At 45.1% G+C, this 17,639-nt stretch overlaps 1 protein-coding gene across 1 annotated transcript in view; it reads left to right on the top strand.

Moving 5' to 3' along the window:
* LOC309808862 (forkhead-associated domain-containing protein 1-like) overlaps window positions 1-17,639 on the top strand; it is a gene marked incomplete at both ends in the record, with an annotated part of 196,741 nt that overhangs the window by 48,310 nt on the left and 130,792 nt on the right. Inside the window, 4 exons of the mRNA XM_082629439.1 lie at window positions 9,941-10,064; window positions 13,728-13,858; window positions 16,103-16,192; window positions 17,220-17,324. Coding sequence (XP_082485565.1) covers window positions 9,941-10,064; window positions 13,728-13,858; window positions 16,103-16,192; window positions 17,220-17,324 — 450 coding nt within the window. The remainder of the gene's footprint in view (window positions 1-9,940; window positions 10,065-13,727; window positions 13,859-16,102; window positions 16,193-17,219; window positions 17,325-17,639) is intronic.

The raw sequence follows: 17,639 nt of genomic DNA, 5'->3' as shown, positions 1-17,639 counted from the left end.
GAACTCCCAGAAGGTTACCAGCTGATTTCTCAGCAGAAAGTCTACAAGCCAGAAGGGAGTGGCATGATATACTTAAAGTGATGAAAGGGAAGAACCTACAACCAAGATTACTCTACCCAGCAAGGATCTCATTCAGATTCGATGGAGAAATCAAAAGCTTGACAGACAAGCAAAAGCTAAGAGAATTGAGCACCACCAAACCAGCTCTACAACAAATGTTAAAGGAACTTCTGTAAGTGGGAAACACAAGAGAAGAAAAGGACCTACAAAAACAAACCCAAAACAATTAAGAAAATGGTCATAGGAACATACATATCGATAATTACCTTAAACGCGAATGGATTAAATGCTCCAACCAAAAGACACAGGGTTGCTGAAAGGATACAAAAACAAGAACCATCTATATGCTGTCTACAGGAGACCCACTTCAGACCTAGGGACACATACAGACTGAAAGTGAGGGGATGGAAAAAGATATTCCATGCAAATGGAAATCAAAGGAAAGCTGGAGTAGCAATACTCATATCAGATAAATTAGACTTTAAAATAAAGAATGTTACAAGAGACAAGGAAGGACACTACGTAATGATCAAGGGATCAATCCAAGAAGAAGATATAACAATTATAAATATATATGCACCCAGCATAGGAGCACCTCAATACATAAGGCAACTGCTAACAGCTCTAAAAGAGGAAATCAACAGTAACACAATAATAGTGGGGGACTTGAACACCTCACTTACACCAATGGACAGATCATCCAAAGAGAAAATTAATAAGGAAACACAAGCTTTAAATGACACAATAGACCAGATAGATTTAATTGATATTTGTAGGACATTCTGTCCAAAAACAGCGGATTGCACTTTCTTCTCAAGTGCGCATGGAACATTTTCCAGGATAGATCACGTCTTGGGTCAAAAATCAAGCCTCAGGAAATTTAAGAAAATTAAAATCATATCAAGCATCTTTTCTGACCACAACGCTATGAGATTAGAAATGAATTACAGGGAAAAACCTGTAAAAAACACAAACACACGGAGGCTAAACAGTACGTTACTAAATAACCAAGAGATCACTGAAGAAATCAAAGAGGAAATCAAAAAATACCTTGAGACAAATGACAATGAAAACACGACGATCCAAAACCTATGGGATGCAGCAAAAGCATCCCATAGTTCTAAGAGGGAAGTTTATAGCTATAGAAGCCCACCTCAAGAAACAAGAAAAATCTCAAATAAACAATCTAACGTTACACCTAAAGGAACTAGAGAAAGAAGAACAAAGAAAACCCAAAGTGAGCAGAAGGAAAGAAATCATAAAGATCAGAGCAGAAATAAATGAAATAGAAACAAAGAAAACAATAGCAAAGATCAATAAAACTAAAAGGTGGTTCTTTGAGAAGTTAAACAAAATTGATAAACCATTAGCCAGACTCATCAAGAAAAAGAGGGAGAGGACTCAAATCAATAAAATTAGAAAGGAAAAAGAAGTTACAACAGACACCGCAGAAATACAAAGCATCCTAAGAGACAACTACAAGCAACTCTATGCCAATAAAATGGACAACCTGGAAGACATGAACAAATTCTTAGAAAGTTATAACCTTTCAAGACTGAACCAGGAAGAAATAGAAAATATGAACAGACCAATCACAAGTAATGGAATTGAAACTGTGATTAAAAATCTTCCAACAAACAGAAGTCCAGGACCAGAAGGCTTCACAGGTGAATTCTATCAAACATTTAGAGACGAGCTAACACCCATCCTTCTCAAACTCTTCCAAAAAATTGCAGAGGAAGGAACACTCCCAAACTCATTCTCTGAGGCCACCATCACCCTGATACCAAAACCAGACAAAGATACTACAAAAAAAGAAAATTACAGACCAATATGACTGATGAATATAGATGCAAAAATCTTCAACAAAATACTAGCAAACAGAATCTAACAACACATTAAAAGGATCATACACCATGATCAAGTGGGATTTATCCCAGAGAGGCAAGGATTCTTCAATATATGCAAATCAATCAATGTGATACACGATATTAACAAATTGAAAAAGAAAAACCATATGATCATCTCAATGGATGCAGAAAACACTTTTGACAAAATTCAACACTGATTTATGATAAAAACTCTCCAGAAAGTGGGCATAGAGGGAACCTACTTCACCATAGTAAAGGCCATATATGACAAAGCCACAGCAAACATCATTCTCAATGGTGAAAAACTGAAAGCATTTCCTCTAAGATCAGGAACAAGACAAGGATGTCCACTCTCACTACTATTCTTCAACAGTTTTGGAAGTCCTAGCCACAGCAATCAGTGAAGAAAAAGCAATAAAAGGAATCCAAATTGAAAAAGAAGAAGTAAAACTGTCACTGTTTGCAGATGACAGGATACTATACAGAGAGAATCCTAAAGATGGCACCAGAAAACTACTAGAGCTAATCAGTGAACTTGGTCAAGTTGCAGGACACAAAATGAATGCACAGAAATCTCTTGCATTCCTATACACTAATGATGGAAAATCTGAAAGAGAAATTAAGGAAACACTCCCATGTACCACTGCAACCAAAAAATACAATAGCTAGGAATAAACCTACCTAGGGAGACAAAGACCTGTATGCAGAAAACTGTAAGACACTGATGAAAGAAATTAAAAATGATAGCAACAGATGGAGAGATATACCACGTTCTTGGATTGGAAGAATCAATATTGTGAAAATGGCTATACTACCCAAAGCAATCTACAGATTCAATGCAATCCCTATCAAATTACCAATGGCATTTTTTACAGAACTGGAACAAAAAAGCTTAAAATTTGTGTGGAGACACAAAAGACCCCGAATAGCCAAATCAGTCTTGAGGGGAAAAAACGGAGATGGAGGAATCAGACTCCCTAAATTCAGCCTATACTACAAAGCCACAGTAATCAAGACAATATGGTACTGGCACAAAAACAGAAATATAGGTCAATGGAACTGGATAGAAAGCCCAGAGATAAGCCCACGCACCTATGGTCAACTAATCTATGACAAAGGAGGCAAGGATATACAGTGGAGAAAAGACAGTCTCTTCAATAAGTGGTGCTGGGAAAACTGGACAGCTACATGTAAAAGAATGAAATTAGAACACTCCCTAACGCCATACACAAAAATAAACTCAAAATGGATTAGAGACCTAAATGTAAGACCAGACACTATAAAATTCTTAGAGGAAAACATAGGAAGAACACTCTTCGACATAAATCACAGCAAGATATTTTTTGATCCACTTCCTAGAGTAATGGAAATAAATACCAAAATAAACAAATGGGACCTAATGAAACTTCAAAGCTTTTACACAGCAAAGGAAACCATAAACAAGAGGAAAAGACAACCCTCAGAATGGGAGAAAATATTTGCAAAGGAAGCAACTGACAAATGATTAATTTCCAAAATATATAAACAGCTCATGCAGCTCAATATTAAAAAAACAAACAACCCAATCCAAAAATGGGCAGAAAACCTAAATAGACATTTCTCCAAAGAAGATATACTGCTGGCCAAGAAGCACATGAAAAGCTGCTCAACATCATTAATTATTAGAGAAATGCAAATCAAAACTACAATGAGGTATCACCTCACACCAGTTAGAATGGGCATCATCAGAAAATCTACAAACAACAAATGCTGGAGACGGTGTGGAGAAAAGGGGACCGTCTTGCACTGTTGGTGGGAATGTAAATTGATACAGCCACTATGGAGAACAGTGTGGAGGTTCCTTAAAAAACTAAAAATAGAATTACCATAGGACCCAGCAATCCCACTACTGGGCATATACCCAGAGAAAACCATAATTCAAAAAGCCACATGCACCCCAATGTTCATTGCAGTACTATTTACAATAGCCAGATCATGGAAGCAACCTAAATGCCCATCAACAGACAAATGGTTAAAGAGGAAATGGTACATATGTACAATGGAATATTACTCAGCCATAAAAAGGAACAAAATTGGGTTATTTGTAGAGACGTGGATGCATCTAGAGACTGCCATACAGAGTGAAGTAAGTCAGAAAGAGAAGAACAAATATCATATATTAACACATATATTTGGAACCTAGAAAAATGGTAAAGATGAACCAGTTTGCAGAGCAGAAATGGAGACACACATGTAGAGAACAAACATATGGACACCAAGGGGGGAAAGAGGCAGGGGGTGGGGGTGGTGGTATGATGAATTGAGAGATTGGGATTTACATGTATACACTGATGTGTATAAAATGGGTGACTAATAAGAAAAGTATAAATAAATAAATAAACATTTTTAAAAACGAGAGAGAGAAAAAAAAAAAAAACCGTAGTCAGTGCTTGGGGGCCTTTGTTCTCTTGTGCTCTGTTTACTGTCTTTCCCTTCTGTAACCGATTCTAGGTACACAGTTTCAGTCCTAGAAATGGTGCTCTAGAAAGGACACAGATTGTGTATGGTGAACCTAGGAGATTCTAGCAGGAAACTGTAAGCTCCATGAAGGCAAAGGTTGGGCCCAGTAACCTTCTAGAACTCTGTTAGGACTGTGGCTGTTTGTTTGTTCTTTATTCATCCATCCATCCATCCGTCCATTAATCCAAAGAAATATTTTGGGGGGCCTATCCTGTGCCATGCCCTCTTCCAGGCTCTGAGAATTCAGCAGAGAACAAGACAGACATGATCCTTCCCCCTGTTATGCTCTAGTGAGGGAGACAGAATAAACAAGTCAACAAATACATGCTCTAATATTTAAATGAACTAATGACTCTCCTTCAAACCTGGTTTTGAAAAAACAATGAAAGTAACAGGTCCTATAGGAATTATTAGTGCAAACAGCTACCTTGACATGTAGCTGACACATTAATGAGCATCTTTTTCTTGAACTGAAGCCAATTTTGCTGAAATATTCCTTTCAGTTATTCTCCCATTTCAGAGCTTTACTGAGAAAATGACATGTCTTTTTCAGGTACATGTACGAGGCTGAATTATTCCCACATACCTTTTTTTTTTTTTGGCCGTACCACGCACCTTGCAGGATCTTAGTTTCCTGACCAGGGATCAAACCCAGGCCTCCAGCAGTGGAAGCACAGAGTCCTAACCACTGGACTGCCAGGGAATTCCCCACATACCTTTTTTTAAATAATTGAAATATATTTGACATAGAATATTATATAATTTCCACATATCTTTGAATATCAGCCGGTCCCAATTTGAGTTTTATTTAAAGTGGCTGCCGATATCTGGGGGAAAAAATGTTTTTGTACAAAGAAATTATCTAGAAATAATTACACTGATGCATCATGCTGTTGCCGCGCCTACCACTGGAGCTTCACTTATAACTGAAGAAGAATATTTTATAGCAAGGCATATATGAACCAGAGGCTCCATTCGTTTGAACTCAAATCGAGTTTCATCCACTGACATTTTAGTTTCTTAAGTATTCTACTGCCTGCAGAGCATTCCACCAGAAGTGTAAGCCACATGGCAGGTTGATTTATGGTTCTGATTACTTTATGTGTTTTCCCTGGTCCCCGAAGGTGTGTGCATAATGATTTGCTCTCAGAGATCTTCGATCCGCTACAATATCACTAGAAAATTCTTACCTCCATGTGCTCTTATACGCCTGTGCTAATTAGAAGCCAAATTATCATCCTGAAACAATCACTCCTCCTAGCACTCTTAACTTTCTTATGATTCAGTGCCCATTTTATTACACAGCTTAACAGACATTAAACATCTTGGAATTTATGCCATTACAAACAATATGGATATTTACTTTGATAGTAAAAGTATCAAAGAGGTTTGAAGACTCTTTGGAGTTTTCCAGCAATCCGAAATCCTAAAACTCTGACACTCAGATTGAAATATTTTCAATCTGTCAAAACCACTGGAGTCTTAGAGGGGAACGTATGTTTTCCCTTCTGGAAGTTTGTCTCTGTGTGTTCTATCTCTGGTATCATGCAAATAAAAGCATTAAGCTGAGAAGAGCTTACAAACACTTTCAGTGTTCCAAGGACCTTTTATGGAAAAGTTGTATTTCCCCCCAACAGAGAAAAGTAAGATGTGAAAGAATTTTTTCACTCAAAGTTTCCAAAGCACAAACATGCAAAAGTATAGCCTTGGGGAGAGTGGGGGTCAGAGTGACCTGTGTCCCCGCAACTTCTAGCATAGACCCCCCCCCAATAATGTCTCAGATGCCCCAGGGAAAAAGTAAGTGTAACTGCCCCAAATGTCCTAGACTCTGAACCATGATGGTGCATGAAACGAGTCAGAAAACTTGTGAGACCTTGACATATCTGTTAATTCTACCAGAGTAATAATGACAAGATTTCCAAGGACACAAACCAAGACCAAAGGCTGTGACCGCCATCTGGTGGCCATATCAGCACGCCTGAACTCCATTACCTGGGCATGCCCACCACCTCCACCCAATCTTTTTTTTTTTTTTTTTTTTTTTTTTAGTGTGATGCCTGCAACCTGGTCTGATTGTAAACAGGGAAATTCCTGTATTTCTTCTTTTGGAGGGATTATTTTTATTTAAGATACTGAGTCTCTATTTACTCTTATAACAGTTAATTTTAATTTAATGCACGTTTTTAAGTTTAAAAAGGGAGCTGCTTCTACGAAAAATGCTAAGAAATTATAGTGGGGCTAGCCAAGAGATATGGGAAAAATAGTGAAAGTGGTATATGAATGACTGAAGTTTAGGAACTCTCTTCGGGTGGGGTTGCCAGATAAAGTAAGGACACCCAGTTAAATTTGAATTTTAGAATTTCGTTTTAGTGTGTGTCCCAAATATTGCATGGGACACATTTGCACTAAAATATTATTTGTTATCTGAAATCCTATTTTAAGTGAACATCCTTTTTTCCTCCCCTAAATCTGGCAAACTTACCTTAGGAGAACAAAGAAATTGCACCCAGGACTTCCCTGGTGGGACAGTGGTTAGGAATCCGCCTGCCAGTGCAGGGGACACGGGCTCGAGCCCTGGTCTGGGAAGATCCCACATGCCGCAGAGCATCTAAGCCCGTGCGCCACAACTATTGAGTCCCTCGTGCCACAACTACTGAAGCCCGTGCGCCTACAGCCCATGCTCTGCAACAAGAGAAGGCGCTGCAATAAGCCTGTGCACCGCAACAAAGACCCAACGCAGCCAAAAATAAATAAATTTATTTTTAAAAAAAGAAAAGAAATTGCACCCTTCTCCTTGTCACTTCCATTTTGATCTATCAGAATAAGCTAGTGGGGCTTCCCTTGTGGTGCAGTGGTTGAGAGTCCGCTTGCCGATGCAGGGGACGCAGGTTCGTGCCCCGGTTCGGGAAGATCCCACATGCCGCAGAGTGGCTGGGCCCGTGGGCCATGGCCGCTGAGCCTGTGCGTCCGGAGCCTGTGCCCCACAACGGGAGAGGCCACAACAGTGAGAGGCCCGCGTACAGCAAAAAAAAAAAAAAAAGAAAAGCAAAACAAGCTAGCTCTTGTCCTGTCTACGGATTGCGTGGCATTTATGCCCCAGTAAATGGGTCCCTGTGTTAGTACTGAGGCCTGACATCTGAAAAATCACAGGGCAAAGGCCCACAGTGCACCTTGAGGTGGGAAAGTCCTGGCCACTCAGAACAAGCAGTCTGGCCACATCAGACCGAGAGGGAGGGGGTTCTGGGCCCAGCTCTCTTTCCCGGCCTCTCGGGTACCTGCTCTGTGGAGGCCGAGGCCTGGCAGCTACTTTCGGGCCCTTACCAACGTTGCATTTGATGGAGAGCCTTCTGCACCCCACGTGTAGACCTAGACCCCTAGAGAAGGACCGGCCCTTGAAGGGGCTCTGATCCATGGATTTAGAGGGTGCTCACAGCAGCCATAGATAGAGCCAGCCTGTGGTGCTCCCACCCACGATTCCTGTATTTCCTCTTTTTTTTTTTTTTTTTTTTTTTTTTTTTGTGGTACGCATGCCTCTCACTGTTGTAGTCTCTCCCAGTGCGGAGCACAGGCTCCGGACGCGCAGGCTCAGGGGCCATGGCTACGGGCCCAGCCACTCCGCGGCATGTGGGATCTTCCCAGACCGGGACATGAACACGTGTCCCCTGCATCGGCAGGCAGACTCTCAACCACTGCACCACCAAGGAAGCCCTTGTATTTCCTCTTAATAACAACCACACTGGCGTTTAAGTGAGCCTGGCAAGGCTTACAAATGCACACATAAAGATTACCAACTATCTTCCCCAGAGACGCACGAGGGAAGCTGAAGCTAAAACACCCCGTGAGGGCTTACCTGGTGGCGCAGTGGTTGAGAGTCCGCCTGCTGATGCAGGGGACACGGGTTCGTGCACCGGTCCGGGAAGATCCCACATGCCACGGAGCGGCTGGGCCCGTGAGCCATGGCCACTGAGCCTGCGCGTCCGGAGCCTGTGCTCCACAAAGGGAGAGGCCACAACAGTGAGAGGCCCGCGTGCCGAAAAAAAAAAAAAAAAAAAAAAGAAAGAAAACAAAAAAAACACCCCGTGGTAGGTAGAGGAGAGGATGGTCACAGCTCATCCCCCTGTGCCGTGTGCCAGGCATGATCTGAGCACTTGTACACATGTTAACTTATTAAAATACTTCTCACAATCCTATCAGGCTGGGACTACCATCACCCCGCGTACAGACTGAACAAAAGGAAACAGAATATGGTGTTCTCCTTGTGTTCCCAAAGCCCGTTAACTGGCAGAGACAGGACTTGAAGGCCACAGTCCGGCTCCCGAGTCCATGCCTTGCTTTACAGCCTCCAACTTCTCACGCTCATTCCTAGAGCCACCTGGGAAGGAGGAACCAGGCAACTAAAGACTGGGTTTGAATCAGACTCCACGTCTGACCAGCCGCGTGATCCCGAGCAGGGGCCCTCGCCTCGCTGAGTCTCAACCTGGCTCCCTTGCAAAATGCGCACATTAATGGGAACGTCAGCCTTCAGCAACGCTGTGACGAGTATCAGTGTAGCATGTGTGAACGGGCTTTGTAAACTCTGGAGTGTTCTGTGAGGTATAAACTACCCTCTATTCTCATTAGCGGGAATTCATTTCATAACCTGCTCCCGGCTCCCAGGCTTGATCTGAGCACCTGTACACATGTTAACTTATTAAAATACTTCTAACAATCCTATCAGGTTGGGACTACCATCACCCCGCGTGCAGACTGAACAAAAGGAAACAGAATATGGTGTCCTCCTTGTGCTCACAAAGCCCGTTAACTGGCAGAGACAGGACTTGAAGGCCACAGTCCGGCTCCCGAGTCCATGCCTTGCTTTACAGCCTCCAACTTCTCACGCTCATTCCTAGAGCCACCTGGGAAGGAGGAACCAGGCAACTAAAGACTGGGTTTGAATCAGACTCCAAGTCTGACCAGCCGCGTGATCCCGAGCAGGGGGCCTCGCCTCTCTGAGTCTCAACCTGGCTCCCTTGCAAAATGGGCACATTAATGGGAACGTCAGCCTTCAGCAACGCTGTGACGAGTATCAGTGTAGCATGTGTGAACGGGCTTTGTAAACTCTGGAGTGTTCTGTGAGGTATAAACTACCCTCTATTCTCATTAGAGGGAATTCATTTCATAACCTGCTCCCGGCTCTTGAACTTTGCTATGCATCCAGTCAGTGCTGGATCATCTGTAACCAACAGCTGGTCTATTTATGGCTGAAAACCCACAGGTCATAGGAAGACAGCAGCACCGGAGCCCCTGGGTGGCCACAAAGATAAGGTTCGTGTCTCGAGGACCGATGACATGGTGGTCACTGAAGGAACAGGCCCCCTCCTGCCCCTTCCACTAGTGACAACGGAACACCTTGATTTCCCCAACACCCCGATCCAAGATCAACCCGACTCTTTGCCCAACGTTGGAGAAGTACCGGCGTGTCCTGCAGGCCTGGCTGGCCCCCTCTGACTGTGTGTTGCCTCCTTCCACAGATCAGTGCCCTACAGCAAGGCTACAACCAGGTGGTGTGCCAGACCCTGTCTGAGAGAAACTTAGAAATCACCTCCCTGAAGCACGAGGCCGAGAACTTAAGGAGGGAGGCCGCCATCACGTCAGGTGAGGCCCTTCTGCATTCAGGCCCCAGAGCTTCTGCCCTCCCCCTGCAGACATCACCAGTCAACCAGCGCACCTGTGCCCGTGACCTGGGTGCAGCCTCAGGGATCACCCGTGTCGGTGCATTAGAGTTCTCCCTCAGTGGAGGTTTCTTGCCACCCAGTTCCGAGGGCAGGGCCTGGTAAATATTTGAGAGAATGGTATCTCTTGGCTACAAGATTTCCTGAGCACTGGCCCCACCAGGGAGAACACAGGTCGCCTTGTGGCTTGGGTGGTTCCACAAAGCAGCCTGAGTGCAAACTAGAGCGTGGACAAACTGGGGTCACTCCCTTAAGGCACCCATGGTCTCACCCATTTCAGCCGAGTGCACTTGGGCCCAAGGGAAACCATTTTCTAATTTTATCAGAGGTGGTTCCCTGATAAAGGGCTTGGGTTGGGAAAGGGGCAGCCAACGCACAGCTGTGGCTGGGCTTTGATTCCCTGGATTCCTTCATTGCTTCCACATGTTTCTTGAGCTCCTACTAGGTGTCAGGCCCCGTTCCAGGCTCCGGGGAGGGAGAGCCAAGCAAGACAGTCAGATTCCTGTACTCACAGATTTGGGAGGGGTTGACAGACAATAAAAGTAAAGGGATGAATAAACAAGCCCACTTCAGAGAGCAGTGGTGCTGTGGAGAAAATAAACTGTGTGTCGTGGTGGCCAGCGCTTCAAGGGGGGAGGCCAAGGGGGACCAGCTTAGTGGGTGTGCAACCATGGAACTCAGGTGGGACTTGAACCCGTGGGCTGGGACTCGAACCCACTCAGAACCCACTATCTTTTAATCGAGATCACGCATCTGGTCTCGGGACTTAATAAAGCTCAGGTTCTTTATGTCTCATGCAGAAAGAATTCAGTGAGAGACAAAGTAAGAAGTGGATTTCTTTAGAGAGAAACACACTCCACAGACAGAGTGTGGGCCATCTCAGAAGGCTAGAGACCCCCAAATATGGGGCAGTTAGTTTTTATGGGCTGGGTAATTTTATAGGCTAATGAGTGGGAGGATTGGGACAACTCTAATATTTTGGGGAAGGGGCGGGGATTTCCAGGAATTGGGCCACCACCCACTTTTTTTTTTTTTTTTTCCTGTACGCGGGCCTCTCACAGTTGTGGCCTCTCCCATTGCGGAGCACAGGCTCCGGACGTGCAGGCTCAGCGGCCATGGCTCACTGGCCCAGCCGCTCCACGGCATGTGGGATCTTCCCGGACCGGGGCACGAACCCGTGTCCCCTGCATCGGCAGGCGGACTCTCAGCAACCGTGCCACCAGGGAAGCCCCACCACCCTCTTTTTGACTTTTATGGTCAGCCTCCGAACTGTCCTGGTGCTGGTGCGTGTGTCATTTTGCTCATGTATTACAATGAGCCTGTAATGAGGCTCCAGTTCCCCTGGAAGTCGAATCTTACGCCCCCTTGGACCTAGCCGATTCTAACCAGTTTATGCTGTATCCTCCACGGCTATGTCCTTCTTTTAGAGTGGACCTGTTTCAGGTGGGAAAGGACAAGCCAAGGGCAAGCGAGGCTGCGTGGAGTGAACAGAGGATTGTGGGGCTGGGCAGGGTCGGGGGGTCTGGGTTTTTATTCCAAGGGTGTTGGGAATCCAGTGGAGGTTTTTAAGCCGAAACTGACATGCCTAGAGACCTGAAGAGGATGGGACCACTCACAGACGAGGGGAGGGAGAGAAGCAGGTGACAGGGAGGAGGCAGTGAGCCTCGGAGGGGCACATCACTCTGAAGGCAGCCAGCGCGTAGCAGGAAACATACCCACTGCTGTAGAAGCCAGGCACAGCATTGAGTCGCACGTGAATCCCCATCTCTGTATGAATCTGTGCTTTTCTTCTGCCTCACTCTGCAACTTAATCACACCCAGCCCCACCCCCTGCTGCCCCCAGGTCTCTGCTTATTCTCCTCCCTCACTTGGGATGTCCTCAGATATTTTCTGAGCACCTCCCCCAGGCTAGGTGCTGTTCTGGGCACCAGGAATGGAAGGATGAACTCGCTGGTCCTCACCTTCCTCCCGTATGTCGGCCAGTGAAACCTCATCCAAGCATCAAGCCTGTCTCAGATCCCACCTTCTCCGATCAGGGAGTCGGACAGACCTGGGTTGGGATAATGCTTGAGATGGGCTGGACCCACTCAAAGTGTGGCAAGCCCCAGAGGGATTTCCAAGTAACTGAACTGTGTCCTGGAGGCAAAGCTCATTTTTAAAATGAAATTCTGGAGCATTTTGTACTTTATTTCATAGACATTCTTGATTGAAACCTACCACTAAAACTGGGCCTGATGTTCTTTTAAGAAAAGAACCGTATGAGATAACCCAATACCACTGCATTTATGCACCCTTCTTCCCACTTTTATTCAAAATGATACTACAATGCAAGAGGGAAGAGATATGGGGAGATATGTATATGCATAACTGATTCACTTGGTTATAAAGCAGAAACTAACACACCATTGTAAAGCAATTATACTCCAATAAAGATGTTTAAAAAAAAATGATACTACAGTAATGGAGGAGTTATCTATTGCTGCATAACAAGTTACCCCAAAATGTAATGGATAAATCCCCAACTAATATTTATGATCTCACCCAGTATCTGTAGTTCAGGAATTTGAGAGGAGGGTGACTTAGTTCTCATGAGTTGCAGGCAAGATGTCGGCTGGGGCATAAGTCATGTCATCTAAAGCCTCGGGGGGAGCCGGAGGATCCCCCTTCAGAATGGCTGCTCATGTGGCTATTGGCTGGAGGCCTTAGTCCCTCAGCACACATGCTTCTCTCTAGGGCTGCTTGAGTGTCGTCACGACACAGCAGTTGGCTTCCCCCAGAGTGAGTGATTGGAGAGAGAGCAAAGAGGAGGCCACAGTGTCTTTTATGACCCAGCCTGAGAGGAAACAGTCCGTCATTTCCACAGTATCATATTGGTGACCCATGGCAGCCCTATTCAGGGTGGGAGGGGCTACACAAGGCATGAATTCTAGGTGGTAGGGATCATTGGGCCCATTTTGGAAGCTGGCTGCCGAGAAAAATCATAGGCGCCATGGAACAAACATAATTTAGCCACTTTGTGTTCTTGGGACATACCGCATCATTTGACCCTTACAATAACTCTGTGTGGGACAGACAGTGGGAGGTGAAATAGCTTGTCCAAGACCACCAAGCTAATAAGTGGTAGAGAGGGTTCCAAACTCAGAGGACTGTGAAACCAACCACCCCATCAATAGTGTCCAGCAGTGCCCTCTGGCACACGCCCGTCTCCTGGCCTCTGGAGAAGAATTCCTAGACCTTCCCTGTGCTGGGACTTTGTTCCCCAGGTCCATGGTGTGGCCTCTCCTCCCAGGTGTGCCTGGCCTGTGCCCACAAGGGGCCCCCAAAGGCTTCTCCTCTCGCTGGTGCTGACTGCCCCTCATTCTCACTGAAGCCTCAAACCCTGTTCCGTGGACTTTGCTCTCATTCCCATTCCTGCTCTGGGACCCTTGGAAAAAGCCTCCCCAGTCCTAGGAGGGCACCGGTGGTGGCCCGGGCTTGGAAAGTCTTGTCCAAACGTTGGCTGACAGCCATGGTGTTGCCAATAATCCTTCCTGCCTCTTTCACCTCCATGAGTCTTTTGTTTTGGTTTGGTTTGGTTCTTTTACAGAGATGGTGTCATCTTTGCAAAGAGATGTGTTAGTAAAGGATGGTCAAGTTCAACAACTACAACAGGAGGTGAATCAACTGAAAAGTGAGAACAAAGAAAAGGATCACCAGCTCGAAGCCCTCAGCTCCAGAGTGAGTGTCGGGTCATCAGCAAATTGTAGCTGCGAAAAGCAGACACAGTGGAGTCACATGACACACGGTGGTGAGATGAGGCCAGTGCCCAAGGACACAGGGAGGGTAGCTGCTGGGCAGGTGGCCAACTTCTCTGAAGCCTTTCAAAGGACAGTGTGTATGTGGCTCAGAAGAAGCATAATATATTTTCAAATCCAGCAAAAATTTTCTAACCCCTATTATAAATGAGTTTGTTTAATCCCAGCAACAAACCCACCTATGAGCATATACTGCCATTGCAAAGTTTAACATTAAACAGAATGCGATCTCTCTGTGAGCACGGATGACCACACAGCTGCATTGTGGTCCCAGAACCACTGGTTCTCATAATTGTCTTCAAAGCAGAACGTTTGAAGATCCAGATGCAAACACGCAGACTCTCATTTCTTCCTTAGACTTTAGTGTGTAGAATGTCTCTATGGAAGATGAACGAGGTAGGCAAGCAAAGAGCTTTTTACATGTAACTTTGACTATTTGCAAATCTTGCCTTCAATGCTAACTTTAGAATCCTGCCCCTATAGGATAAGATTTCTCAGTATTTGCATGATGTGCCTGTTTCTGTGAGTCAAGGTAAAACCTCAAAGCTTTCATCTCAGGTGGCAACTCAGAGATTCCCAGAGGCTACCCGATAGCTAGGTCTGCATGGGGGTGGGGTGAGAACAGATCTTGAGGTTCCAAGGAAAAGGCACAATAAGTAATACCTGGTACGTGGTACCATACCCAGTTTGGAGCTGGTGAAAGGCACTGCACGAGCTTTGGGATCAGACAGACCAGGGTCCCATCCCAGAGCTTTCTTTTATTGTAACTTATTTGGCCTCCATTTCCCCATCTGTGAAATGGGGATGACAAAATCGTTTTCCAAGAAGTGGGAGGCTGGTTTTCGTTGTGCTCTTCTGCCTCTGCCCCGGGTCAGCTGCCTGGCCAAGCCCTCTGCATTCGTTTCACCCAAGCAGAGTGTCTTCCCAGGCATGTGCTATAGCTGTTTAATGTGGTGTGTGTGTGTGTGTGTGTGTGTGTGTGTTGGGGACGGGAAGGGGATGCAGAGCTGGTGCTAAGTAGAAGGAATCTGCACAGACAGCACCTGCTTGGCTCTTCTACCTCCTGAAATGCATTTGGATGATTTATGTCCCCGTTTCCCCTTCCTCGTTGACCTTGGAATGAGGTCCCTTCTCCTCTAGACTGTGCTGGCCAATAGCACAAGGGCTCGTCACCACCAAGGGTACTGCTCTTATGAACATTTGAGATGCCTTTTTTTTAATGACATACATCATGTGTGTTAATTTTAGAAAAATAAGTAGATGACATTGAGAAGAAAAAATAAAAAGAGAGGAGAGGAAATGCTACCTTGAGAAATCAGTGTTAATATTTTCATGTATGTTCTTCCAGTCTTATTTCTATATATTGCCTAGAAATCAATCAATCAATCATTTTATAGTGAATTTATACTATGCACATTTTTTAAATTTTTAAATGCTTACTATTTTCCCGTGCTAATAAATCAACGCTCTTATCATTCGTCTTAAAAGCTACATACTTTCTCCTGGATGTATCCAGTGTTATAAAGTGGTCTGCTGTTGTAAACAACACTTGGGTTGTTTCCTCTTTTTTTTTTTTCTTCCACTGTTACTGACAATTCTGTGAAGAGCATCCTTGAAACTACAGATTTACTTATTTCTCCAGTCATTGTCCTTAAGGTACATTCCTAAAGTGGGAATTGCTGGGTCAAAAGAAGGCACATCCATCCTTATGCCCTTAATGCCTGTTGCCAAGCCGCCCTCGGGCAAGACAGCTCCGTTTACCCCTCCACACCAGTCGGGGCAGTTGTTTCTTTGAGATACAACGTGCACAAAAGCCCTAAGATGGACCGGAGCTCACTGGCTCGGCCCCCTCCACCCTCACCGGTCACAGCGTGAAAACATCCTAATTCCTGCACCCTAAGTACCCAAACTCTACAAAGCTGGATTTCCCCTGCAGTGAAGTTTGCTGGCTTTTGAAGAGGAACTTAGATGCTCTATTCCTCAGAACTCAGGAGAGGGGTGAACTGGGAAGGACTGCAGGATCCCGTGCTCCCATCACACAAATGGTCTCGCCTCTCAGTATTCAGAGGTGTGATTGGGTTATACAGCAGGAAACACTCCTGGGCATGAACACAGGTACTTGGGACCCCCAGCCAAGCCCCCGTGGCCTTGTCCTTTTTCTCCACAGTGCTCAGTGCTGAAAGAAGAGTTACAGAAGGAAGATGCCCAGAAGGAGAAGTGGGAAGCCCAAGAGAAAGAGTTAAAACTCTGCAAAACCGTGCGTTGAACCTCCTGACCCCTAGGTGTCCACTGAAAGCCTAGATTGTGGCCTTGAGGGTTTTGGAGGGGTTCCTTGGCCCATTAGCTAGCACAAGCTCTGGGGCTTTCTGGGTGTTTGTCTGTTAATGTAGTCTCCTAATTCTTTGATTTGCTGGCCTCAAAGAGATGGGTGAAAAGACCATGGAAAACACACTCTCCCCAGATTTTCTGGGCAGTTGGCTCAAGGCCCCTCATCAGGTTTCCCCTGGGGAAAGGGACGGGAGGTGGCCACCGTATGCTGCTAGAAATTCACCGTGGTCCCTACCCCTGGACTTGTGATGCCCAGACTTTCATGATCCACTGTCACAAGTTTTATCACAACCCTGAACACTGTTATTAACACAACTCTTCTTGAAGTATTTTTGCTTAAATACATTCAATTTTATAACAATTCATAAAAACAAAATAAAAAGCAAATGTATCACTGGCCTTGTATGGAAGGTGAACATAAAAATTAACACAATGAAAAGATGACCACTAAATGTAAATGTTCACCCCCTGTACTGGCCTGAACCCTCGTGCACATCACCAGGCATACGTTTTCCATCCGTTGGGAAGGACGGTGCCTGGGACGGGGGCAGGAGACATGTGTTCTTCTCTCTGTCAGGAGCACACTTCTCTGCCTCAAATGAGAAAAAAGAAAAATGTCATTGTTCTTTTCTTCCAAACTGTGCCCATTGTGTCTTCCAAACAGCCCTTATTTAGATTGAACTCAAAAATATGCCCCAAGGAAAGAGACTCTAATGAGTGGATAGGTATCTTGTACTGTTTAATCCAGGATCCATGCTGATCTTCAAAAGAAACTGAAATTTTCCCTCACCCAGCACTTTCATTGCATCCGTTGAAAGAAAGTCTACTTTGCCTCAAATACGTGGAATTGTCCCCCAAGGGAAGGAGTTAAGCGAATCCCAGACTAGGTTTCTGCCTTAATGAACCGGATGAAATGAGTTGTGAAGTTGACTTCCCTGTTGTTGGAACTCTTTCAGCAAATCCATGACATGGAAAAAGAAATGAGGAAGCTCAGGGTGGAGCTGAAAAGGAGCAGTACTGAGCAGAGCCTGATCTCTATGACGCTGCGGGAAAAGAGCAAGGTATGGCAGGGACAGGTCGGCCTGGGAACCACTCTGGGGCCAGCACTCCACCTGCATCATCTCTGTTCATCCTCACAATGACCCCATGCGGTCTATACTGGTATTAACCCCACTTTACAGTCGGGAAAACTGAGGCTCACAGAGGTGAAGGAAGTTATCCAAGTTCACTTGCATAAAGTAGTTGTGGCAGAACTTGAATCCAGGTCTGCCTGACTCCAAAGCTCCTGTGTGTAACCACAACCCTAGACTGCCTTCAGGTCTTAATTGTGAAATTATCTAAGAAAGAATTGATCCATTAAATCAAGTTTGCCAATG

The sequence above is a fragment of the Mesoplodon mirus genome (assembly GCF_964341445.2).
Source record: "Mesoplodon mirus genome assembly, chromosome: 7".
In the NCBI taxonomy this organism is placed as follows: Eukaryota; Metazoa; Chordata; class Mammalia; order Artiodactyla; family Ziphiidae; genus Mesoplodon; species Mesoplodon mirus.
This window is presented reverse-complemented; position numbering and strand designations above follow the sequence as displayed.